This window comes from Micropterus dolomieu, linkage group LG01, assembly GCF_021292245.1.
Source record: "Micropterus dolomieu isolate WLL.071019.BEF.003 ecotype Adirondacks linkage group LG01, ASM2129224v1, whole genome shotgun sequence".
Classification (NCBI taxonomy): Eukaryota; Metazoa; Chordata; class Actinopteri; order Centrarchiformes; family Centrarchidae; genus Micropterus; species Micropterus dolomieu.
This window is the reverse complement of record NC_060150.1, coordinates 15397797-15423240: the sequence shown is the minus strand read 5'-3', so window position 1 is coordinate 15423240 and position 25444 is coordinate 15397797. Positions and strand designations below refer to the sequence as shown.

The 25444-nt window shown below is 41.6% G+C and overlaps 1 protein-coding gene across 1 annotated transcript in view; it reads right to left on the bottom strand.

Moving 5' to 3' along the window:
• Positions 1 to 25444, bottom strand: part of LOC123976515 (receptor tyrosine-protein kinase erbB-4-like) — a gene marked incomplete at its 5' end in the record, with an annotated part of 114036 nt that overhangs the window by 8901 nt on the left and 79691 nt on the right. The window contains 5 exons of the mRNA XM_046058759.1: positions 745 to 915; positions 1115 to 1212; positions 5499 to 5645; positions 5867 to 5942; positions 8626 to 8781. Of these exons, the coding sequence (XP_045914715.1) occupies positions 745 to 915; positions 1115 to 1212; positions 5499 to 5645; positions 5867 to 5942; positions 8626 to 8781 (648 nt within the window). The remainder of the gene's footprint in view (positions 1 to 744; positions 916 to 1114; positions 1213 to 5498; positions 5646 to 5866; positions 5943 to 8625; positions 8782 to 25444) is intronic.

The window sequence follows — 25444 nt, the reverse complement described above, 5'->3', positions numbered from 1 at the left end:
GGTTGCAATCGAGGGAAAGATGAATGCGGCCAAGTACAGGGATATCCTGGACGAAAACCTTTTCCAGAGTGCTCTGGACCTCAGACTGGGCCGAAGGTTTACCTTCCAACAAGACAATGACCCTAAGCACACCGCTAAAATAACGAAGTGGCTTCACAACAACTCCGTGGCTGTTCTTGAATGGCCCAGCCAGAGCCCTGACTTAAACCCAATTGAGCATCTCTGGAGAGACCTGAAAATGGCTGTCCACCAACGTTTACCATCCAACCTGACAGAACTGGAGAGGATCTGCAAGGAGGAATGGCAGAGGATACCCAAATCCAGATGTGAAAAACTTGTTGCATCTTTCCCAAAACGACTCATGGCTGTATTAGATCAAAAGGGTGCTTCTACTAAATACTGAGCAAAGGGTCTGAATACTTATGACCATGTGATATTTCAGTTTTTCTTTTTTAATAAATAAAGTGTACATTACTGAGAAATAAAATTAACTTTTTTGATTTTTGGAAAATGGCTGCAATGAAACAAAGAGTGAAAAATTTAAAGGGGTCTGAATACTTTCCGTACCCACTGTATATATAAGTGGAGGTTTGTGCTTTAACACAGTAATGTCATTTTTAAAGCACGTTGACACGTTTTCAACCATGTAAAGACTACAGCTTCCAAATTCCAAAGTAGTGATTACAAAATGTTTAAATAAAGCAGTTTGCTGCATATCTTTGGGAGCCTAAGCAGTGTCCTTACTCTGTTGGAGTCAACACGAGGCCTGGTTGTGTATGATGGCGGAGCCATGTTGAAACCTCGAGGCACCAGGTACTCCTCCGCATCCATCAAGTCATCCAGGTCCTCTTCGTCCAGGAGGCTCTGGAAGAACTTGCTGTCATTGGGGCTGGGAAGCTTCATGCGGTCGTCTCCCTGAACAGTACACAAGTGACATAATCAACATTTAATTTAATCTGACTAATTTCATTTTAACTGATGCTATAATTGTGAGGTATTCTCATCCCAGAAGATCATGTTTTCATTCACTACATTTATTTGTCCAGGAAGGGGATCGTTACACAGAAAAAGCCTTATTATCTCTCTGACAGCGAGCCTAATAAATAAAACACACCTGGATGACCAGGTAGCGCTGGGGGTCACGGGCCATTCTGCAGAACTCAGCAGCCAGCTCCTTGAACTTGGGCCTGCTGTCTGCGTCAATCATCCAGCCTGGGGAAGAGAAAGGTGGAGCAGGAGAGGGATGTATGGGTCATTAAGGATTTGTACATGGGCATGCGTGTGTGTTTCCCACAACTCTCAAAGACAGTCAAGTAGAGGCACAGCTTATTGGATGTCCACACTGTCTAATCTTGTAGTTTCTTAACCTTTAGCAAGTTTCTTTGGTGGTTTATTGTCATTTTCTTTGACAGACTACTGTTGACTATCTATTGCATTTGCAGTTTCATTCAGCCCTATCAGTCACATCCTGTGTTCTGGATGTGTGGATACAATAATAACAAAAATATATTTTCATATAACCTAAAACTTTAAACTTTAGCACAGACTTTTATTTGCTAAAATCACTGAATTGACCCTGCCTATGTTTGGGACAGGCGTCCTTATGGGACAGGCCTTTAATTCTTCTCGCACAAAACTGAAATAGGCTACTATAACAGTTTATTTATTTCTAATAGAATATTACGGTTAAAAATTAAAAATTATCCAGTAATATCAAATACACGTCATTCTTTTGATCTAGCTCCGACAGACGACTTATGCACTTTTATTTTGTAGGCAGCAAGGTAACAAAAACAACAACACGGTGCAGCATGATCAGAAAGACAGATAGCAATGGAATTTAGATGACAGGATTCACAACTTGGAATTAAAAATCAACTAAAGGAATATAAATAATCAAGGAATGGACACATTCGGACTTAACAAGCGCTTCAAAGGTAAAGGGAGTCTGCACTTTTTTCTCATGCACTATGCCGGTTACACTGGTAAATCTATATAAATTCGACTTTGGGGCTTATTGTTTCCGTTAAATGAACTGAATTTAATGGAAATGATTGAATTGTGGAGAATCTAAGCGATCTAACGATGTGTAGCATGTCCATACTCACATATTGATCATACTTTTAAACAAGCAGCTTAGAAGCAGCTAAAGCGGATGACCTGGCAGACTTTAAGAGGTTTTATACGTCCAAAGAACCTATTTAAAAACCAGACCAGGCGTCTAATTGTCAAAATGTGTTCCAACACCAGGCCAGTAAAGGGGGTATTATTAAGGGGGTAATATTATTTTAAACCAAAACAATGGCAAATATAATTGGAATGGTTAAGAGACGATGAAAACATCTGCAGGTCTTGCAGATTGTACCAAAAATTGTCACTACATTTATCTTTTAATTTCATTAAAGTAGTCTCCCAATAAAATGTTGTAGAAAATGCACTAATGGAACAAACAGAGTAAAATGTGAATTGTTTTACCATTTATCCAGAGAACACTGAATGAGAAAGTTCCATACATTATAAGGGTTGACTGCCTCGCTGCTGATTTCAGTGTGTGCATCCCCATTACATATCTACAGGGGTGTAAAATGTGGTCTATTAGTCCTAGGGGAGGAAATCCATAGACTGGCTGAACATATAATTGCTTAATTTCACTTTCTTTCAAATTTAGCAGTTAAAAAATAGTTATTTATCCTTACTACACTGATGCATGTGTTATCAAATCAGAATATGTGGTCTTGTATGTTTGTATGTTTTCTCATTATTATTGAGGCTCCTGTTTTTTTCCCACCATAACCACCAACACTAATGTCGATGTAAAGAATACACCATGACCCTCTCTTTGTCACTTCGCCTGCCTGTCTTCCCTCAGTTCATCTAATTTCAGCTTCTAGCGCCCCACGCAGGCACATTACCTAAATGAGGTGCAATTACTCCAGCAATCAAACTCTATTTCACCTTTATTGGGGTGGCGCTGAGGCGGCAGGGCACGCAGTGTGACGGCACACCAAATCACAAACAACAGCTCTCGGTCGACGCATAATTACAATTAATGCTGCCAATTTCAGAGCTTCCTTCTGGCTTTCGATGGGGTGCTGTGACCCTGCTGCTAATTTGACTCAGTACTTGACCTCTTTTGGCTATTTCTGATCACCTGACGTCACATAATTTGCGTGCGCTTGGGGTCCTTTTGCAAATACTGTATGTGTGGGTCTTTTTCAGGGTACTTTCAGAAGACATTAAACTTGCAGAAAGGATAAGCTGCTCAGCGATACAGTGGATAAAACTAATGGAAATGTAATCCATGATATACTATCAGATATAGGTCCTAAAGATTACTAATAAATCAGGAATACGTGGGAAAACCCATAAATCACTTTCGCTGCTTGTTAAGGGGATCCCTTTGACCTCAGTATTTATAACTTTATTGTCCAGACACATTATACATAGCACATAACATTTATTTCCCTCCAGGGGGAAAAAGACAGAAATAAGCTGGCATTGTTATTTGGCTAAATGGCTGCAGGCCTTTCATGGTTTGCTTCTGTGCTGTCAAAAGCCATTGGCAGCAGTTTTTCATTTGGAAAAAAGACAATTAGATAATGTGACATTTCAGTTGGGTTAACATTTTTGTCATGGGAATATATTTTGATCTCAAGCTCCAAGCTGAATCACATCGTTGTCTTTCAACTCTTCAAATCTTTAGCATTTTAACATTTTAAGCTGCTGCAGAATCAGTCACTCAACAGTAACATGAGTTTAAATTCATAGAGCTACAAGCAGTTGATAAAAAAGTATATTCATAGTGCAGATACAATATTTGTGTGACAAAAAAATAACATAAAAGACTAGATAATTAAAAAGAAAATAAACTAAGAACTGCAATGGCAGGGGGGAGAAAAGTCAGTGGGGATAGATTGATGTGAGGTAATATATCTGATATTAGCTTTTCAGCCACCACCAGATGACAGGGAGTGACAGAAAAGTCACCATAGCTGGGTTCAGGGAGGTTAGAGTGGCGACCAGACTGGTGCGAGGAAAAGGCTAGCCAAGCAGCCAGTAGCTGGCAGATCTCATCGCATGGACTGGGGTCTATGTTTGGACTGTTTCCTGGAAATATGGGAGGGTGGAACCGTCCATGTACACTAGCACCAGGGTTCTGAGTCCAGCCAGGGGAAGGACTGCAAAATGGGAGAGACAATTTGGGGAGCACGAAGAGAAGGCGGGTTTTTGGATGAGCTGGCTGGGCTGGAGTGAGACTTTGGGTAGGTCGGCTGGGAGGGAGACGCCGTAGTCCAGATGGAGGATTACACGTACAAGGATGTGGGCAGAGTCCCTAGTGAGGACGAGCCTGCATGTTGCAGACCATAAACCAGCATCTGATCTGTTTCATGACAACATCTCTCTTTCTCTAATTTTTCATCCCCCCCCCCCCCCCCCCCCCTTTACATTTCAATGTCTCTCCCAGCCTTGAATCGAAGCACCAGCGCTCAAATAACACCTTACCAGATGAATATTAAAAATGTGAATCCTTTTATTAAACTACAAGTCATCTGTGGCCCCTCAAGCTGAGTTGCAGCAGTGTATAAACATGATTTAAAAAGAAAGAAATAGGAATATGCGCTCCGCAACACTCACTGTGTTGGAGTGCTGATCTGTAACATTGTCTTTAATACCACCACCTGTGGCTGAGGCAACATTTATGTTTAAAAATGTATGATATGTAGCAAGAGACTATCTTTTTTATTTTACTGATAACTCATTTTTATATACAAATGATTTGATTCACAGAATGAATGTACATTTTGGTGATGTATAAACTGATTTGATTAAAGTGTCACAGACTTTGCTCCTCTGTTGATATTGAGGTAACTATCCCTTTAATATTAGTAATATTATTAATAAGAAAAAATTTATTTTTCAATCAATGAGCAGGACCGATTCTCATGTTTGCATTAATGTGACTGAAAGTATTTAGATTTTTCAGGTATTTATTTCACTGAATTGCCAAAACATTCTGGTTATTTCGTCTCAACATAAATTTCCTGGTTAAAGGAAATATGTCAGTTTGCTTAAATTTTGATTTACATGACATTGATACCACTCACATGTCTGTCCATTAAATACGAAGCTACAGCCAGCAGCAGGTTAGCTTAGCATAGCATAAAGCGGTGGAAGCAGGGGGAAACAGCTAGCCTGGCTTTGTCCAAAGGCAACAAAATCTTAAAGCACCTTTTATTCTTATTGTTTAACATTTTGCTACATGCCTACAAAATCCCTGACTTTGTGCAAGTGTCCCTAGAAGAATTTATGCTGTTTTGAAGCCACAAGGTGGTCACACCAAACAGTGATTTGATTTAGATTTTTCTTCTAATTAATAAATATAATCTATTAACACTAACACTTCGGTGCTGCTTGCCTCCTATAAGCCATATTTTGCATACACATTTGTGTAACCAGTGTGGACTGGTTTGAGCATTTGCAAGTGTGTGTTTTCTCACATTTGACCATGACCATGTAGACATCGATGGTGCAAATGGGTGGCTGGGGCAGACGCTCCCCCTTCTCCAGAATGTCTGGGATTTCTCGCGTGGGAATGCCGTCGTACGGCTTGCCTCCGAATGTCATCAGCTCCCAGATGGTCACTCCTGGAGGACGTGGGGGTGGAGAGAGAAAAGAAACAGAACAAGATAGACAGGGAGAGATGGCAAGGTGAGACAAAGAGACAGAACAACAAGGAACAAGATAAAGGGGTGAAAATGCAAATACAGGAAACAGGATTTCAGGTCTTCGACTTCTTTCCTCCCACGGGTGTGAGCAAATGAAACAGTGAAGCCTACATGTTAACAACAATACATTTAGCACCCACCATAACTCCACACGTCACTCTGATGAGTGAACTTCCTGTAGTGGATGCACTCCAGAGCCATCCATTTGATGGGCATCTGGGGAGAGAGGGATAGACACTTCAGTTAGGTATTTTGTGATTAAACAAGCACAAAAAAATACATGAAATTAATTAAAAGTGTCATTTAACGTATTTATTTACACCTGAATTGCAGACAATTTTTCCGTCATTCTATTTTGCTCAACAACTGCCATATCTTTTAATCAAGCATTTGTGAGATATTGGGAAATCGACAATGCTTTCAACCATAGTTTTGCTTTGCTCAATATTACTCAAGTACTGTGATTGATTTGTTACACAGGGCTCATCAAAAGTGAGCATGCTTTTTAAGATACTAAATGAGATTCTAGTGGCCATTCGCATCACATTATCTCAATAGCTGTACATTCAGAGCAGGCCGTATGTGAAACAGTAGTAACAACAGGCCCTTTGACATTCCTGACAAGGACAACGGCACACATCCTGCCATATTTCCATATTGACTGTAGAGGGGAATTTTCAGCTGTAGAGCCCAGTGAACAGGCTATTATCTGGCCTTTTGCATTTGAGTGCACATATGCACACGCATGTACATGCACTAATTTAAAATGTAGACGCGTGCGGGAGAATAACACAAACGCTTGCTCTTCAGGGAAATGAACAGGAAGAGGGGAAATTAAATGCTTCAGGTTGGAAATGTGATACGGCGCCTCCACTTTCATCTCTGTTGATTTATCTCTCGCAGCGCATCTATTTTATGGAATACATGTAGATCTGCTGACAACAGCTCTCATTTATCAGGGCATCATTGAATACCAGCATAGAGCCAACTGTTCAGATGGTTGGGTCACATCCACCTGGTCTGCTTTACGAAAATACTTTTGTCCACAGCTAGTAGCTATAACTCCGACTCAAGATGCTGTGGCTACCCTCAGACCTCCAGCTGAATAAATGCAGCAGTGAACAAGCCAATTTAATAAAGGGAGTTGATCAGGACAATTTGCATAGCAAGTCTCAAGCGAGGAAAAGAGAAGGGGCTTCAGATTAATGTAGCCTGGGTCCCCAAACAAAACAAACTGATTAAAAGGGTGGCTGCATTATTTGTTTGGATGAAGTGCTTCTAAATTGAATTTTACTGAAACTAAGTTCACTAGACTTTGCCTGACCAAAAGAGTTTCACAGCTCTGAAATTGGTAAAGATGTTGCTCTGTGACACACAAAATACAGTCCTTTATGTTTTTGTTTGCCTTTCAGCAAAATGTCAGACGGAGACTGCTCCCACACTGCGCTGGCCGAGTTTGTGAACATGTATTTTCAGGTTGTTTTTTTTGGAAAGATCTCAATCCACATTGAAAAGGCTCAGTATCTACTTCTATCTCATCCTTTTTTAGTTGGTAAATAAGAAGGTTATGCATCAAAGCCAACCTCTTGTAAGGTGGAGCCAACATAGCCTGGTTATTCTGTTGTCTCTGTTCTACCCTCTTGTGCGCTCCGTCATCACCTCTACACTGTACAGCTCATGATTTAATTGTTCTCATTTCCATATTTTTCAGTTTCTGTTGCCAGACCACTGAGCAAGCAGAAAACAGTGATTTGATCTGAGGTTATAAATATTACCTGTTAACCAAGGCAAAAAGTAACTTACGGCACTGAGACGTCTGTCAAATTACTATTTCATGGTTATGAAGTCGAATGACAAAATAAACATAAATACAAGTTAATGACAACAGCTGTGCTGTGTGATTGGCTGTATTCACATTTAAAATGAGCTATCACAGAGAAAGCTGTTTCTTAAAACTGTATATGAGCAAGCCAGCATTTTTAGTCTCAGAAAATGTCTTCTCAAAGAGAAAAAGATGCTTTTCCAAATTTTGCTGGGTTAGTATGGACATATACTAAAAGTGAACACATACTTTTTAATTCAATATTTAGGATTCAAAGGTTTCATTTGTCACAAAATATGTGCACAGAAATGCAGGGTGCAATTTTTTAGGTAGTGCTAAGAAAGTGTGTAATAAAGACATTTAGGATAAAAACTGAATGATAAATGTTTTGGAAGTATTAAAATAAGTATATGGTAAGTATTAAAGTGCAAATGCACATTGGCCAGGGTGTGCAGGTGGGCTATGCAATGTTGTGTGTCAGTGTATAAAAATGTAAAATGCACATGTGTCACAGTAGCAATTACTGCACAAAGAAATGTTGTATACATGCTCGAGTGGTGGCTCGAGGTACGAGTGAGGACATACAGAAGTCACGTTTGCATCTTTAGATGATAAATTTTATTCTACTACTAGTGCTGAAATTACTTTGGGTTGTTTTGACTGTAGGTCAGACAAATAAGTATTTTTAGGGTACTGAGTCAGGCTCTGGTAATTTGACAAGCAAAATACAGTCTTTTTGACATTTTATACACTTAACACCTACCAATCAAGAATATAATAATCAGTAGATAAGTGAAAATTAAAATAATCATTAGCTGAAGCCTTATGTTCCACTTTACAGTGCTACATAAATACACAAACACACATTCAAAGAGACACACTAATACGTTTGGCCCTGGAGCTTTACAAACTTCCCTTGTCACCAGCAGTGACCTTTTGTTTTATTACTTTTTGGTTGCAGTATTTACTACTTATGTCAACCACTTTTATGTAAGCTGTCGTCTGTGTTAAATCACTGTTAGCAACGTAAGTACTGTACACGCACAAAAACAAGCGCATGCCTCCACTTACACCAACCTTGCCCCCGTCTGCGTTGTACTCCTTCTCGTCAGCGTCCAGCAGCCGAGCCAGGCCGAAGTCGGTGATCTTGATGTGATTGGGCGACTTCACCAGCACGTTCCGGGCCGCCAGGTCCCTGTGGACCAGCCGCCTCTCCTCCAGGTACATCATGCCCTGGGGAGGGGGGGGAGATATGACTATGAATCGTCTCATGGAGCTGTTTATCATTTTATATTCCATGATGGGAGCAGTCTGACATCGTTGATGCGGTAAATGTCAGCACTAACATAAAATTATTGTCATAACCTGTCATCATCATTAACCACACTCCCACACAGACGTTTAGATTCAATCTTTCATTGATATACCTCATATACTGTATACGAGTCAAGGAGACAGAGAATTCTAGGCAAGTTTTACAGCAATTCAGAGACCTTCAGACTTTTGACGAGTGAAAAAACAGCACAGCCTCTCGGCTCGCAATGCCAAATACAGAACCCTTCTCAAATCCAAGGTTTCTGAGACGCAGTTGTCTGACATCACGTCAACATGAGACTCCAGCGTGAGCACGACAGACCTCACTGGAAATCCCATTTTTGCAGCGTGTGTCCTTTCAATGTCTCTAAATGCCTGTATGGTTTGTGATAAATCACTTTTGAAACATAGCAGTTGCTAACACTAAATATAACTGCAATACTGTTAAATATTTATACAGGGGAAAGGACATCGTGCAGGAGTGTATTTCTCCCCACTGTTGCTTAAATGTTGGACCAAGCAGCTAGTAAAACTAAAAGATAAAAACAGGTACTGGCTGTGCTGGCAGTGTGCAACATCAATATGTACTTCTTGTAACGTGTCCAATTCAAGAGTAATCTTATTCAGTCATAACTGAGATTGCGTCTCTGACATGTCGCCTGTGTGTCCTCTGGTAATTAGGGCCATTTTCAAGATGGCTAGCCAGGGAGAACAATGGGTGCCCTTCCAATTTGTTAACGTTAATTATGAAAACCCAATGAGCAAAGCAAGTACCAGGAAAAACAACAAAAGCCTTGAGCGGTGAGGATGGCAACTTGGCTTTGCAGCCGTAATTTGTTGCTCAATGGGCTGGACTGGAGCAGGGACTCGACAATCGCACAAAAACCTGTTTGTAGCCATGCGAATGTGCTCACACACAGTAAGATTTACCTCAAGTAGACACACACACACACACTCACTAGCTCACAGGCCCACGAACACACATGTCATCTTTCGCACAAGTGTCATCATGCCCCCATGAGCACAAACACACTTGGCTGACACACTCCTCTGAGTCTTCAGCGCTCACAGATGAACAAAACAGCCAGACAGGCAAGGTTGGCCCAATTGAAGTGCATTAGACTGGATGTTAAACAAGTGGATGCCACTTTGTAGGTGGATCAATAAAAACACCTTGGTGAGGAGGGAGGCAGTCATTGTACTCAGCAGACAATAAGAAATTTCAGGCGTACGTGTCTGCTGGCGCGAGAGAATCATTATCCATTTGAAATACTTACAGTGAAAATACTGTATATATATGTATGTATGTGTGTGTGGGTGTGTGAGCACATGTCGAGGCATTGTGTTGAAATGTTCGTCGTGTAGAACCGCCCCGCACACCTCCTCCTCCCAGATGAATGTGAGGATAAATCGATAGCGCCGACGTCTGGCTCGCCGCTGGCTGAGCTCTCATCCATCATCAGCTGGCCTCGGGGAGACAGACCCGTAGACACACACACACACGCACGTACACGCTGACAGAGACCACCCGGAGACCACCTATACACAAAAGCAAGACATATTTCACAGAGCATACTTGGTGACTCTCGCAATATCTCTATCTGTCAGTCTGTTTGCATGTCTCCCGCTCTCAGTCTCTTTTATCTACCAGTTTGGGACACTTCCTACTTCTTTATCCTGTGTCCCTCATCCTTCTAAAGTACCTCCTGTGCCTCTTTCCTTGCCAATATGAAGACAATGTGTTGGGATAAGACCCAAAATGCTCCTCCCCTCCCCCCATTTAACTGCAAGTGTATTTAATATAGATTACTTCTGGGAGGGGGAGGGGGAGGTTCAGGAAGGCGATCAATAACAATGCTGATTATAATAAGCCCGAAGACGACCGTGCCGCGTAATATTTATCCCCGATGTCAACGTCGAGAGGAATTAGGAATCAATGGCCCACACAGTCCATTAATACACTTCGACTTAAAGTGACAGGGCAATGAGGGGAGGCCATCGCACTGACAGGGGGAATGTACGGCAGCTCAAGGAGCCAATTAATTTTCAGCCACTCCGGGCAGTAAACACCAGAGTCCCAGTGGAGGATGTGGGGGCAGCCTTGGTTTCAGGTCGGGAGGGTCCCAATGATTGTGCTGCTTTAACACTATTTAAGTGCTGAAATCCCCAGAGTCCTGAGGTCCTTAAAAACGGAAGTACAATGTGATAATTAGTGATTACATGCACTATGCATTGAATATCATACAGAAACTTGCAGAAGAGCTTGCCATGTTTGGTAAACAGAGGTCCCTGTCACCTTTTCAAGAGATTTCCTGATTCATTGTCTTACTGAAACTAACGCATCTTGGTCATCTAGTGACAGATAGTCATCTTTGTTAGAGGAAATCTGCAAATCAAAACCGTATGAAGTTGCTAACAGTGAATGAGTAAAGTACCTGCCTGCCCGAAAGGCAAAATCACTTTGTGCTCTCTCTCAGCCATTATTTTTCTGTAGAGAAAGCAATGCTGTCCGAGGGCTACATTTAGGGTCGTGCTGCACTCCAAACTTTCCACTGTGCTGCAGCACTCAAAGTTTATAGTATATGTTTACAGATGACCTTTAAAGGAAAGATGATGTACGTGTTGATGTACAAAAACTGAGAGAAATGCATCTAGTCTCTTTGAGTTTCCTAACAAGTACAATAAAACTTCACGTTTATACAGCATTAATGTGAAAAAGCATAACTGCATGCACAAGGGTTGTATCATTTATATAACCAAAGCTATAACTTATGTCCAATTTCTTTTAGAAAGTCTGGAGGGTTGCAGACACTAACAATCTGCACAAAGGCTCCTAAAGTTCATATCAGAGCCCTTAAGCACTCACTGAATTTGGAGCCAGACAGACCTAAGCCCTTGTGGACTTAACAGAAGTGCATCTAAAAGTCTGTGGCACCGTGAGATCGAACAATGACACTGCAACATACAACCTTACGAAAAGGTTACCTGGAAAAGAAAAATATAGTAGCAGTGAGCATGCAAAGGACTTCAAAGGCATCTGATTACATTCACTCAGAACATATTGTTGCCAACACCGTCTCCATCACAATCAGTTGTTCAAGTTATTGAAGCAAAACCATTGCTTTTTGTATGAAATCTTGACAGGTAGTGGGGAAGGATCTAAAATAAAATGAGGCACAATGAACAGCCCCAAATGAAATCTTACGCTGGAGCCAGAGATGGAGATGGAGAGATGGAGACTCGAGTTAGAGTTAGAAAAGATGAATGAGCGTTTGTTTACTTTCCAAACTTGTGGTGGTCGATTAATGTAATTATTTATGTCCCACTGGCTGCCATCACGTTAAATTAATTATTACCGTTGGCTGGAAAGAGATTACAGGTTTATTGTTCATTATGTAACCTTACAGTTTTATTTAGTTATAACGTGACACTGGTTTGAGTCTGGTGGTGTGTTGACTTACAGTAGTTTATAAGCTGTCATTAACTGCATTGCACAGGTTGTGCTCTGTAAGTTAAAAACAGGTTACAGCTTTATTGTTGACCATGTAACTTTACAGTTTTATTTAGTTAACTTTACACTGGGTTTGAGAGTCAACAGGGTTTGTTGATTTACAGTAGTTTATAATCTGTCATTAATTGTAGATGCATTGTACATTAGGCTACATGGTTGTGCTCTGTAAGTTAAAAACAGGTTACAGGTTTATTGTTGATTATGCAACGTCACAGTTTTATTTAGTTAACGTTACACTGGGTTTAAGAGTCTGGGGAGTGTGTTGACTTACAGTATTTAATAAGCTCATTAATTGCATTGCACATTACATGGTTGGGCTCTGTAAATGAAAAACAGGTTACAGTTACAGAATTCCTTATAGCTATGCAGTTTTATTACCAACCTGGATTGAACGCTGCAGGTGATACAGGATTCGTAATAACCACGAGAGACTTGAGACTTGACTTGGACTCTAGCTAAAAGACTTGAGACTTGACTTGGACTCTAGCTCAAAGACTTGAGACTTGACTTGGACTCTAGCTCAAAGACTTGAGACTTGACTTGGACTCTAGCACAAAGACTTGAGACTTGACTTGGACTCTAGCTCAAAGACTTGTGATCATCTCTGGCTGGAGCTCTGAAATTGCACATATCCATATCTGTAAAAATAGACATTTTAGAATTAATCTGTTATGTTTAAATGCATTGTTAAATTTAATTTGGATGGTAGATTAGCGTTCTAATTGTGGATCAACATTTCCGTGGTAATGTTGACATTAGGTCAATGCCAGATGAACGGTCAACAACAGCAGCAGCAGGTTCGAATACCTTTGTCCAGTTCAGGGAAGGTCTCCATTTCCAGAAAACACGTACTTGAACCCTTATAAAAAGGTCCGTGAAGCATTTTCACGGCAGCCTTTTCCCACATTTCACAGCACACAGAGGGCTTTGTGAGCCACATGCTACACTGAAGCATTAAGGTTAAGGACCCACCAGCACTGTAGCACATCCCAAATGACACCAGGGTATGTTTTAAGCCCTCAGAGCATGAAGCGCCACTGTAGTAATTTGAAATATTTAAACTTTTTTTTTGCCAAAAGCATTGTACATTATGGAACTTTCAACAGCTGTTTAACCAAGACCTTTGCAAGAGTCAGAGTGTGCTTCAGGACAAGTCAGCAGTACGGTCACCCATTAGCCACTTAGTGTTGGTTTGTGAATGTGCAGTGGGGACTTCACACTGCCAACAGATCTGGACTTTTAACTGATTAAGCTATTAATGCAGCCAAGTATTCCAACAACCATGATGTGATTGTGATTGTACAAGATGAAAAGGGAAGTCCTGCAGCACGTTGCAGCAGTTTGAAAGTCTGTTTGAGTGTAAAAGAGGGCCGGGCAGAGCGGGGGATTGAAAATCTGCTGGCCGGTTGAGAGCTGCTAAACTTGGGGGAGAGGAGCAGGGAGCAGCGCTGCAACCTGCTTGGAGTTAACTGCTTTTATTAAATTAGCTTTTTACTTTAGTTTTTGGGATAACAACTTTGATTTATCTTCACTGGAGCTTCTCACCAGCTACCTTCCGTGCACATCCGGTTCCAGTGTTGTTGTTAGCGTTGTTAGCTCTGTCGGACTAGGACTTCATATTTATATAAAAGGGTTATATAAAAACAGGACAAAACTGGACATTACTTGGAGAAAGGAAAGCGAGGAGGTTGAACTACCTGGTGAGTTCAGAAAACATGTGTCTGTAACTTTTATTCCAGCTATCATTGTACTTTACTGTGTCCAAGTTAGCATAGAATAACCCTGATCGATCCAAACTCCTTTCCGAAAACAAACATTTTAGAAGTTGTTGTCCTGCTGTCTTGCTGACAGACCTGACAAAGCATGAATTCATATGTTAAAAAAATCTGCATCATATTGTAGTTATTTCGGCATCAGTTTAATCCGTTTATTGCTATTTAATCACAGCAAAATGTTTACTTTGGGTTCATACAGTTGTAGTAATGGCGAATTGTGTTTATTGACGTTATCGCGTTAAAATCGCCTTCTTGCGTTGTGTGTGAACACTTGCAGCGAATGTACTCACGCGAGGAAAGCGTTGCAAGGAGAAAATTCGCAGTTGGTCTGAATGCTGCATTAGAGTCATAGTTCAATGCACCGGTGGAAGTCTGTAGCGTCATTTTTGAAAGCTAGAAGCGGGTGTAGCACATTTATTGTTGCTAACTTTACTGCGGAGCCCTATGTGTCCAAAAAACGACACTAATGGGGTTCCTAGGCTGTTAAAAATCAGCGTCAAAGGGGTCTTGACCAGGCGTCCATATGTAATGAGTTGGGAGTGAGAATGTGTTGTGTCAACCGATTCTGTTGTACAATAATGTTTTTATTAAGGTGAAAATGGCTGTATTATGCATAAATGCATAATAAATATCATCACTAAAAGTCTCTGGAAAACTCACCTAGGTGAGAAGACTCAAAGTCAACACCTAAACAGTTGCACTTTCTATTACAGGCAACAAAGTGATGTTAGCATCAATTCCCATCTCAAAAAAGTCTACTCCAAATAATGGAGAGTAAGAAGGCTTTCAATTGTGATTTGTTATTTTCCTTCATTTAAGTGTTTAGTCAAATGACTTGTGAGATGATGTGGTTTGTTGTGAATAGTTACTCTTTATTGTTTATCCCCCCGTGACCCAACACTGGCTACCAGGCAGGATAAAATCTCAATTTAGAATAACACTGAAGGTCTTTTTTTCATCTCTGCCGAGTCCTGAATTGTTTACAGAGGCTAAAAGCACGCAACGGGACCAGGTCATGGCTGGTCTGCGACCCATTAACACCTCTCTAACGGGAAGAAAAGAAGACTAAAGATCTGAGTCTTCAGTAATGGAGGAAAACAAGAGGATGAGGCCAGGTATGAAAAAAGAGTGGAGTGGAGTGTGGAACTGCAGGGAGCAGTACACCTCAGCGGGGGAGAAAGATGCATTGGAATAAAAGATGCTGGATATAAAGGAGAGCAGTTGGAAGGTAAGTGGAGGAAGAGGAGGATGGACATGATGGAGTACAGCAGGTAATAAATTCAACTCAGGTCTTCAACAGATGGGGTATTTGTCTGCAGTATTATCAACACAAGCCATACACTAACATGAAATCGTTACAGAATTCATTTAGTACGACTTTTCTGTATTTGTTGCCAGGCAACGTGCTTTTTGAGGAAGCAGCATGGCCTATCCGTGGGAAAATAGTTTTAATGTTAAGGTAACTCTTGGGTACAAACGCTCGCACAGTTTCCACAAACTACAGTTTGTTCGGGAATTCATACCAAGAAATACTAGTGGGGGGGAGGCGAGATGCTCAGTTTCGTACAGGAACTGGAAGGCGAGGCGACTGTTCCCGGAGGGAGCGATAAGAGCGCAGCATGTGGTGCCCCCCCCCCCCCGGCATCTTCTGTTAAACCCCCTGCTGCAAACCCCACCTCTTCGCCAAATGCGTGAAGCAGCAACAATGTGAGCAATATGGGACTGTCCACACGGCGAGGACTGGGACCAGTGTGATAAGGAGCGCGCACAATGGGCCCGCTCAGGTGGCGCAGGTGGTCGTCTGTCATGCGCTGTGTGCGGCTCGGGAGATAGAATGGGAGGCATTCCCACAGAGCTGGCAGTGTCTAAAGTGTGTGTGTGGAAAAATCCTGTGTTTGCGTTGCGTGTGTGTGTGAGTGAGAGAAAGCAGAAAATTGAAGGAGAGAGAATGAGCCAGTCAGAATCCAAATGCACCTCTCTTTAATAATTTGAGCACATAACAAATTTATATTTCATTCTGAAAACACTGTTGAGTCAAATTTCTTTCTCAAGCACTTTTACATCCAAGTCCAGCATAACAAAGTATGCAAGAAAGGACAACAGGAAAAAAAAAAGGAAGTTTAGATATTATGCAAAAGGTGGTTTACTGTCTTGAATTATCTCCACGGAAAACATTAAGCTCCGACTGCGTCACCGGATGGTTGGGATGGTTAATGAACGATCCAGGTGAATGTGACATAATGTGACATAGATAACGACGGCTCAGCGGTGGCGCAGCAGTCATGGCGCAGGCCCATTTACTCCGCATTCAGCCGTTGTGGAATAACAGTGCAGGAAAAAAAAAAATGCACCAATCTATCAACCTGAGCAGAGTGAATGCAGCTGTGAGTGTGAGGGGTGTGCACAGGGCTGGGGGTAGAAGGTGAGTTAAGCCAATTGACATTCCCATGGCGGGAATGGATTTTTAGAACAATGTCGGGAATTTTATCAGCTCTTGATGTCTTCCTGCTTCCGTTCTTAATTACCCCCACCTCAAGAGAGGGAACCAAATGTAAAATGATATAAGCTCTGTCACCATGATCTCAACTCCCCTGTGGGGCTGAAAGATCCTTCCAAAATGTCAGTGCGCAGGCAATAAAAGACTGCTGCTGGCAAATTTACATGAGCAAATGTCAATAATCTTTTTTTTTGGACGCTGCAGTGGAACTCGAGAGGGGAAAACCAGCAACTTTTTTTTTTAATCAGCAATATACATTTTCTGTGTAAAGACGGTGACGTGAAGTTGCAATCCCTAAAAGCTATTCTCTCTTGCTGTCAAATCAATTATCAGCCCCAACAAAAGATGACATTTGCAGCGATGCAGCTAAACGTCATTGCTGGGTGACGAGGCTATCGAAGCATCAATTAACAGCGCTCAAGTAGGATCCTGTGAAGTCTGCGATAGCCCATGGGCGGCCGTGAGGGCGGTAATGACGGGGTTTCATCGACAGCTCGGCAGCCTCGGAGTACGACGGGTGAGCCCAATGGAGAGGAGAAAGAGTGACATCAAGAAGGAGAGTGAGAACATCTGATCCTTCTTTGAATCAACAGCGCACCTGGCTATATGCTCAACACAGCATTGAGCCTTCACGGTAATGCCTGTAATTTGTCTGCTACTTGCTGTGACACTGAGAAGTTATCATTTTCAATCACAGCGGATAATTATCGCGGTAGGAAGCTGTTGGACTTGGTCTTGATTTGGCTGGCTCACTGGCTACTTTCTGATAAGGAAAGGGACATATTGCCTTGTCGACATTAACATACACATGTGAAAACACAGGTATCTGCATGGACATGAGTGATAATACAAAAGTAAATTGTGTGGGCACAGAAACGAGTAACAAAATGCTGTTGTTTCCCTCACCTTACTGCATCCTGTTTGTTTATAGTACAGCTGCTATTTTCAAGAAAATGAAAATGGTATTGCACAAAATTGATTCGTGTCGGAACCTGGCGGGATTGCTTCTTACTTGGTTTATTAAAATGACATTTGCAGGACTAAGGAAAGTTTGACGTAGTGAGTAGATTTCAGGTGATCATGCGGAGTGGCAGGGAGAATCCCCGTGAATTTCCGCTGCCGCCGCTCATCTGCATGCGCGCATACGCCTGTGTCTAATGAGCCTCGGCTTCAGGCGTCATAAGAAATAGGTCTGTGTGGAGAGGTGACCGATCCAATCAGGCCTTCCTACCCAGTGGATCTGGCAGTCAAATCCCTCCCCTTATGCATCCTTGAGCACTGCTGATCCTTACAGATAATTAGAAAGACCCAGGGGGCTTATCCCTCCACCGCCCTCTCTCCTCATCACCTCGTGCTCTTCCTCCTCAGTCTCCCTCTGCCCCCCTTTCCACATTTTGTTGCATCAGCAGGGACATGTACGCACTCCTGAGGACTCGTCTGTGTCCATGTGTGTGGAAGATTTTGTGAATGTGTTTGTGTTGGAGGACGGGGAAAGCTGCTCAGGATGCACATTACTTGTTTTTTGTCTTTTTTTTTTTTTTACGATGTTTGTTAGTATTATGGGTTGCACTGTTTGGTAATCACGGCGTGAAGCTCTGAGATGCAAAGAATTGTAGGACTGCATTATTAATGAAAGCCCCTGGGAAATGGAGTGCTGAACATGGATCACTACGGCATAGCCTGCTGACAGTATTAAATTCACTATAACTTAGTATAATGTGTTTTAGTAGAAAATATAGACTAGAATAAAATAAAATGAATCTATAGGGGCACACTGAACACATGAATCATCAATATATATTATTGTTGCTTGCCATTTAAAAGTCTTGCATGCATGCAAGTCTTGCAATGCATGTATAACATTCAACTCCTTCTATGAATAAAATCAAAGGACTTTAAAATTTGCTATTCACCCTTAAGCTACAGTATCCAAAAGTATTATATCATGTCTGAATTTAGTAAAATCCTTTCGTAACCCCTATCAAGTCTATTTAAGTAGTTTGGGGGAAGGGAATATATTGTTTTGACAAAATAATCCCAGCCTTTTCTGGAGATTTCAATCAAATGCCTTCATCAATAAAAAATATGCACATAGAATCATTTCATTGATATAAACTGTATAACTGTAAGTGGATTTTGTGGAAGTGGAGTTCTGGATGTTGAACAGAACATCAGGGACTATGATCGAATAAGTCCTGGACTTCATCATGTTCTCCCTGACAATGTCTTATATTCTGGTATCTTTCTTTACTACTGTTTCTGACCTTGTGTCAAATAAACTAAATAAATATAACAGCAGAAGGAGTTCGGCTCAGTTGTCATAAAAATTGATCTGTTGACATGTGAACTCAGCCTCTGTTATGATTTCATCCACCTCTTGTCCACATTGGCTTGAAAGTTAACAGTAAAGCAAAAAAAAACAAAAAAACATTCAAAAACTGTAGATGAGTCGAACTTGAGTTGGGAATGTTTTACCAATCTACTGTTCCCAAGTCAAGAAATGGACTTTGATGCTAAACCTTTAAGTCAACACGGCAAAGAATCTTTCATATCAATAGATCCATCTGAAAATCAAACTCCATCTGTTGAAGAGGGGCACCAAAAGCTTTGCAAACAGCCAATAAGCAGACCTTGAAAATGGATTGTCAAGCATGGATCCATGCATTAGGACTGAGGTTCTGACTTTCTGACACGCATCAGACTTTTCCACCCATGTTCAACATGCCAGTAATAAATACACTGAAGTGAAAAATATGTTTCACCTCCAGGCTGCATCATGTTGTTAACACTGTTAACAAGAATTTAAATGGATGTTGTTGACAAGAATCATGTCACTCTTCAGTTCATAATTCGTAATTGCCTTTCAGAATGTTTTCATCTCTCTGTAGCTAATTGCTCCTGCAGTGGTGCCTTTTATTTACAGCTTCAGGATGGCAAGGAGCACTCATATCAGGTATCTGAGCAGCCGTACTGTATGTAGTCTTAAAAATAAAATCCACACTTTGAAGATGCAACAGTGACACCTGGAATATCTGTGGGAGGGATTCCTACATTTTTAAATATAAACAGTTAAAAAAAATAATAAGAAGGAAAATTCAGAAACACGGGTTTTATTGAACATGTATCAACAGCATTTTTTTGTGAAATCTTTCATATGTAAATATTAGGCCTGACCCCGAATAGTCACAGATTTGATGCTTTGATGGGGGGAGCCTGATCCAATCTCATAGTCGAGGCTTCGCAGAGGCGTTATGAAACGAGGATCATACCATTATGGCGTTATGGGAATGCTCAACGTCTGATTTTACATAGAACTACCGGTTGTCTCCCCATTAAGTTAACATACAGCCCAATATACTGATTGTGACAAGTGAAATACAAACTATTGATATATTCATATACTGTAGATATATTCAAACCTATTTAGTTAGAAATCATACATAAAATAACCACATGGTCAACATGGTCGACAGTAAGATTGAAAATGTAGAAATCCATGAAGCTTTTTGCTGTCTGTACAGCAAGTAACACCCTCTATCATTAGATCCTCGATTCAGGGTCCCTCCAGTTGGGATGCCAAAACATGATCTGTCACCTCTATAGTTAAGGTTTGAATAGGTTTAGGCAAAGAAAGCTACTTGGATAAAGTCAGGGAAAAACTGTACTGAGTCTTGTGTCATCCACCAGGACGGTTTCCCTACCACGTGTCCATATAGTTGACACCGTGATAGAAAAGAAGTGAAAATCCATCGAGCTTTCCGGTATTTATCAAGCAAACATTCGGTCTACATATGTCGCGGGGAGGGAAAAAAAAAATTAAATCAGGGCCATGTCAGCAGCAGTGTAAATGTCTAAATACACGTACCCAGGTCCGCATGAGTCCACTGAGACGTTCCTCTCATTGAGATGCAATGACATGATAGACACAAGAGCACAGGAGGGGAGGTGATATGACTCAAAGCCAAGCCTGGAATCCATCCTCAGGCGATGAAGGGAAAGATGAAGAATATGTGGTGGTGGGGGTGGGGTGGAGCGGGAGGAGGAAGAAGAGTAATGAGTGTAGGCGAGATGTGTTTGCTCAGCACGGAGCGGCATTGCAGGGAAGTGAATGACACAGAGGGCTCCACACTAAGCTTGACCAGATTGGAGCTCCTGCCATCAGGTGGCATCTCCGGTGCGCCACCACGGGATGCAAATCTAAATGCACATGCACAAGCACGCATGCGCGCACACACACACACACACACACACACACACACACACACACACACACACACTTTGATGTGGAAGCGTACACATCTGTGCATCCATGCAAGAATAGTAGCACACATATGGGGGCCAACGATCAGAAGCCAAATGTTAAAGTCCCCAGAATTTAGTTTTCCTTTCCCTAACTAAGCAGTGGGGGGAGATGTCTGCTGATTTGGCCAGAAAAAGAAGATCTTGTGTGGGTGTGCATTTATGTCAGTGTGTGAAGGCATCTCTTTTTTTCACTCCATATGTGCTTAGATTTTCACACACATGGGCAGTATACTGCTTGTGCACACATGCTTCCATGCATATTTTACCACAAGGAAGTGCAGTATCAAGCTCGCCTCAGAGAAATTATTTAAGGGCAATGTTCGGCACCATCATTAGCACCGTCAATCTGCAAAATGCCGTCCAGAGCCGTCACGACAGCAGAGTGCTGCTTTAACTGGAGGGTTTTCCTGCAGGGCATGTTGTGCTAATGTTAGGCCACAAGTTTGGCCGTGGGGTATGTTTATACGAATCGCTCCGCTTCCTTATTGCTCACCAACCAAAGGCCAGACTGTGGCCTAGATACCCTGTCCAACAGTCACCCCACCTCCATTCAAGACCCTCATCCAGACAAGGCTTCAGTGCCAAAGCCAATCATTTCACCGGCAGGGCAGCAACTTGCGGAATCTATTTTACTTTCATTACACTGAGCCTGAGGAGAGGGGCTGTGAAAGGAAGACAGAGAGAAAGAGAGAGAGAGAGAGAGGAGAGCCAAATTAAAAGACTCCCGTAGCCTCGCATACACTCAGTTCCGATCCCATATTTAATTCAGTGATTGATTTGTTCATTAAAATACATCCCAAACCTAATTATTCCATTAATAATCCAAAACCTAATGAAAGAAATCCTCTGTATATGTGTGTGTGAGGAGGAGAGACATTCAGTTAGTGAGTGATAAAGAGAAGATTGAGACAAGAAGGAGATATACAGAAAGGCGAGAAAGAGGTCATTTATTTGTACTGCGAAATTCCAAGTTTTCTACATACATTTGCACACATGCAAACACTCACAGACTCATGTTTGTTCGTCTCTCCCCATGGGGACATTTCATTGATTTTACACACTCCCTAGCCCCTTACCCTAATCCTCCTAACCTTAACAACTACATGCCAAACCTAACCTTAATTGTAACCTGAGCCCTAAAACCAAGTCTTAACCCTCAAAAAGAAGTCTCTACCCGAAAGGACCTCAACTTTTGTCCCCATGAGCTCCCATCGAGTACTGTGCATTCAGTTTGAAGTCCCCACTGGGATATAAAACCATGATACACACACAGACACACACACAGGGTCGCTTGAGGTTATGTGACTTGGGTAATTTACAAGGAGATGTCGGGCAAAAGTAAGGTCAAGGTGGGAAGCAAAGAACAGAAAAGAGGAAAGGGAAGTAAATAGAAGAGAAATGGAAATGAAACAAAAGGAAGAAAAGGATGTGAAAGAAGAGGAAAGAAAAGGAAACAAAGGAAAGGAAATGAGGACAAGTACAGGGAAATACAAGAGTGGACAAGAAAGAATAGGAAAGAAGGAGGAACAGGAAAGTACAGTAAAGAACAAGTAAGGAAAGGAAGGGGCAGTACACAACACAAGAGGAAAGGAAATAAAGAAAAGGACAACAAAAAGACAGGAGAGGCAAAGAAAGGAAAGGAACAATCTCGACTAATAAATTAGAGTCTATTCACACAGATCTACAGAGACCTCTGTGTGTGTCCTGTATAATATGTGTAAGTGGATGTGTGTGTCGTTATGTGTGCGTCAGTCATTGTGTGTGTGTGTGTGTGTGTGCGCGTGCGTGCATGTGTGCAGCAGTGGGAGTGGGGCAGCCCTGAGTGTGGCTGTAGATTAATGGGGGCCATTATCTCAATGCCCAAAACACTCAGTGATGAAGAGTCACTGCCTGGCGACAGGGCTCGGCCAATCAATTTGCGGCGCAGCGGTCACCTGCCCGGGTCAGGGCCCACATACGGCTGGTGTTTGTGCTGTTGTTGTGACGGTGGTAGTGGAGATGGTTGTAGGGGAGGGATTCTGGCAAATTGCCAAGACATTATGGTGAAATATAGAACAGAGTTTCTCTCTGCCTTGTTCATACAGTTTGGCAGCTAGAATGGACAGACAAAAGGGATCATTTCTCTCTGGATAAATACACTACAACATATGTACTCATCAGTTCTTGAAAGTAACTAAGTATGTTCACTTATGTACTTTATACAAGTACAGTTTTGAGGTACTTGTACCCCAGTGTTTCAATTTACTGCTACTTTATATTTCTACTGCACTACATCTCACAGGTAAGTATTTTACCATTCTTTCATTCACCTTGCGATAAAGAGAGATGATTGAAACATTTCCTTTGCTCCGCTACTGAAAAACATATTAATGAGGAATTGTCATTTTAAATTGTGGCACTGCTTCTTTTACTTAAAGGAACAGTTTGACAAGTTAGGAAAAACACTTGCCTATCATGCTGAAATTAAGATGAGAAGATTGCTACCACTCTCATGTCTCTCCGTTAAAATGTCAAGATGGAGCAGGTTAGTTTAGCTTAGCATAAAGACTGGAAATAGGGTGGAACATCGAGCCTGGCTCTGTCTCCCACCGGCACCTAAAGCTCACTTATTAAGTTATATCTTTTTTGTTAAAGGAGACCTATTATGCTTTTCCATATTTTATGACTTATCTACAATGTTACAATGTTGGATGTTCATGTTAAACATGGACAAAGCTTCAAATAATGAGGTTAAAGTATTTAAAAGAAATTCCTGTGAGCCAATACCTCAGATTTCCTCCTGTTCTGAACGCTCTGTTTTGAACTGCTTTTTACGTTCTACGACACATGGAGCTAAATGGAGCCGGTGTTCCATATATGGTCATTTGCTTCGCACAGCTACGCTCAGTCTGTCTGTACCGCTCAGTGTCAACAACAGCCTGGTAACATGCTTCAGGTCTTGGCCAATCAGAAGACAGAGGGCTTTGAGGCGGGGGTTAAAGAGATGGTGCATTTACTGCTTGTTTCAGACAGAGGCTGAAATGAAGGCCTACATGAAGAACCAGAATAAGACCGAAAATAATTTTTTTGAACTTTGAATCATGCAAAGCTGCCATACAGGAGTCACAGAACTACAATATAGGACTGGAAAAACAGTATAATAGGTCTCCTTTAATGTTGATCAGACAGATATGAGAGTGGTATCAATCTTCTCATCTAACTTTCGGCAAGGTGAAAGCAAATTTTCCAAAATGTCAAACATTTCCTTTAAGTAAGGAACCTGATAAGGTACTTTTGATAAATGCATCCACTTTGTAAACCAATCACAATAGGACCTTGGTCTTGGTAGGTCCTATGGACTAAAGATGTAAAGATCTTTTTCTGTCACTGTTCTTTAATACTGTATCTCCCTCTCTTCTGTCCTCTATCTTAACAACACCCTTTTCAAAGCTAACTGAAGACCGAAGGAAAATGACTCCCCCCTTTAGCTAGAAAATTGTGTGTCTTTTGCAGGATGCTCTTTCTCCTGGAGGACAGGTTCCCCATCATTACCTTGAGAGCGCAAAGATCACTCAGAGAAGAGGGCTCAGAGTTATTTATTCGGCTCACATGCCCAAACACGGGCATGTGCTCACGTACACACAGAAACTCACACATAAACGGAAATACACACATAAATGGAAATGCACCATAATGCTCATGGACACACCACAGAGAATGTCTGTCTTTTTCTGGCTTGAAAAATACCTCGAGGCTGTGTGATGGAGGACCTGTGAGGAGTATCCAAGAGGCTAATATAACAGAAAGGAGCCAAGCAATCTGCCTTTAATGCTGTAAGCATTTTAACTCCATGAGCCACGGTTGTGTGGTCTGAAAATCATGCTGTTAAATGGACTCCCTGCTGTAACTGGGAATACATACCTCTATCAGTAGGGAGTGGAATTAAATTACATTAAATTGATTCATAAGCAGTTCAGTATTCTTTAGAAATGATTGAGTTCATTTTAGTTTAGCTTTTTTTTTTGTTTTTAGCCATGCTTTGGGTGTTTAGCATGGGTTCATGGATGGTAATGTCTGTCGGATGGTTGGTTGGTCCATCCACCACTTTGGTCCAGGCTGACATATCTCAACAAATATTTGATGGATTGCCATGACATTTGTCTGGACATTCATTGTCCCTAAAATAAGAAGCTTGCTGACTTTGGTGAGCCCCCAACACCAAGTAAGCTAATTTCAAACAACAAATGACAAAACCCACTGTAACACCTGCTCGAACAGCAGATGCACACAGTTAGCAACTTGCTGGTGAACATAGTGGAGCATTTAGCAGCTACAGAGCAAGATATTCCCAATAAAAGTTTGTAGAGGCCAAAAAAGAGCTAAAAGAGAGTGAATATTGGACTTAACATTCATCATGTGGCCAGCGACACAAACTAATTTCTGTTGACCCCAGATGGTCCCCCCCAAAAAACTACTTATTGAAGGTTTTATGAAAAATTTTGGACACCCTCAGCAGTT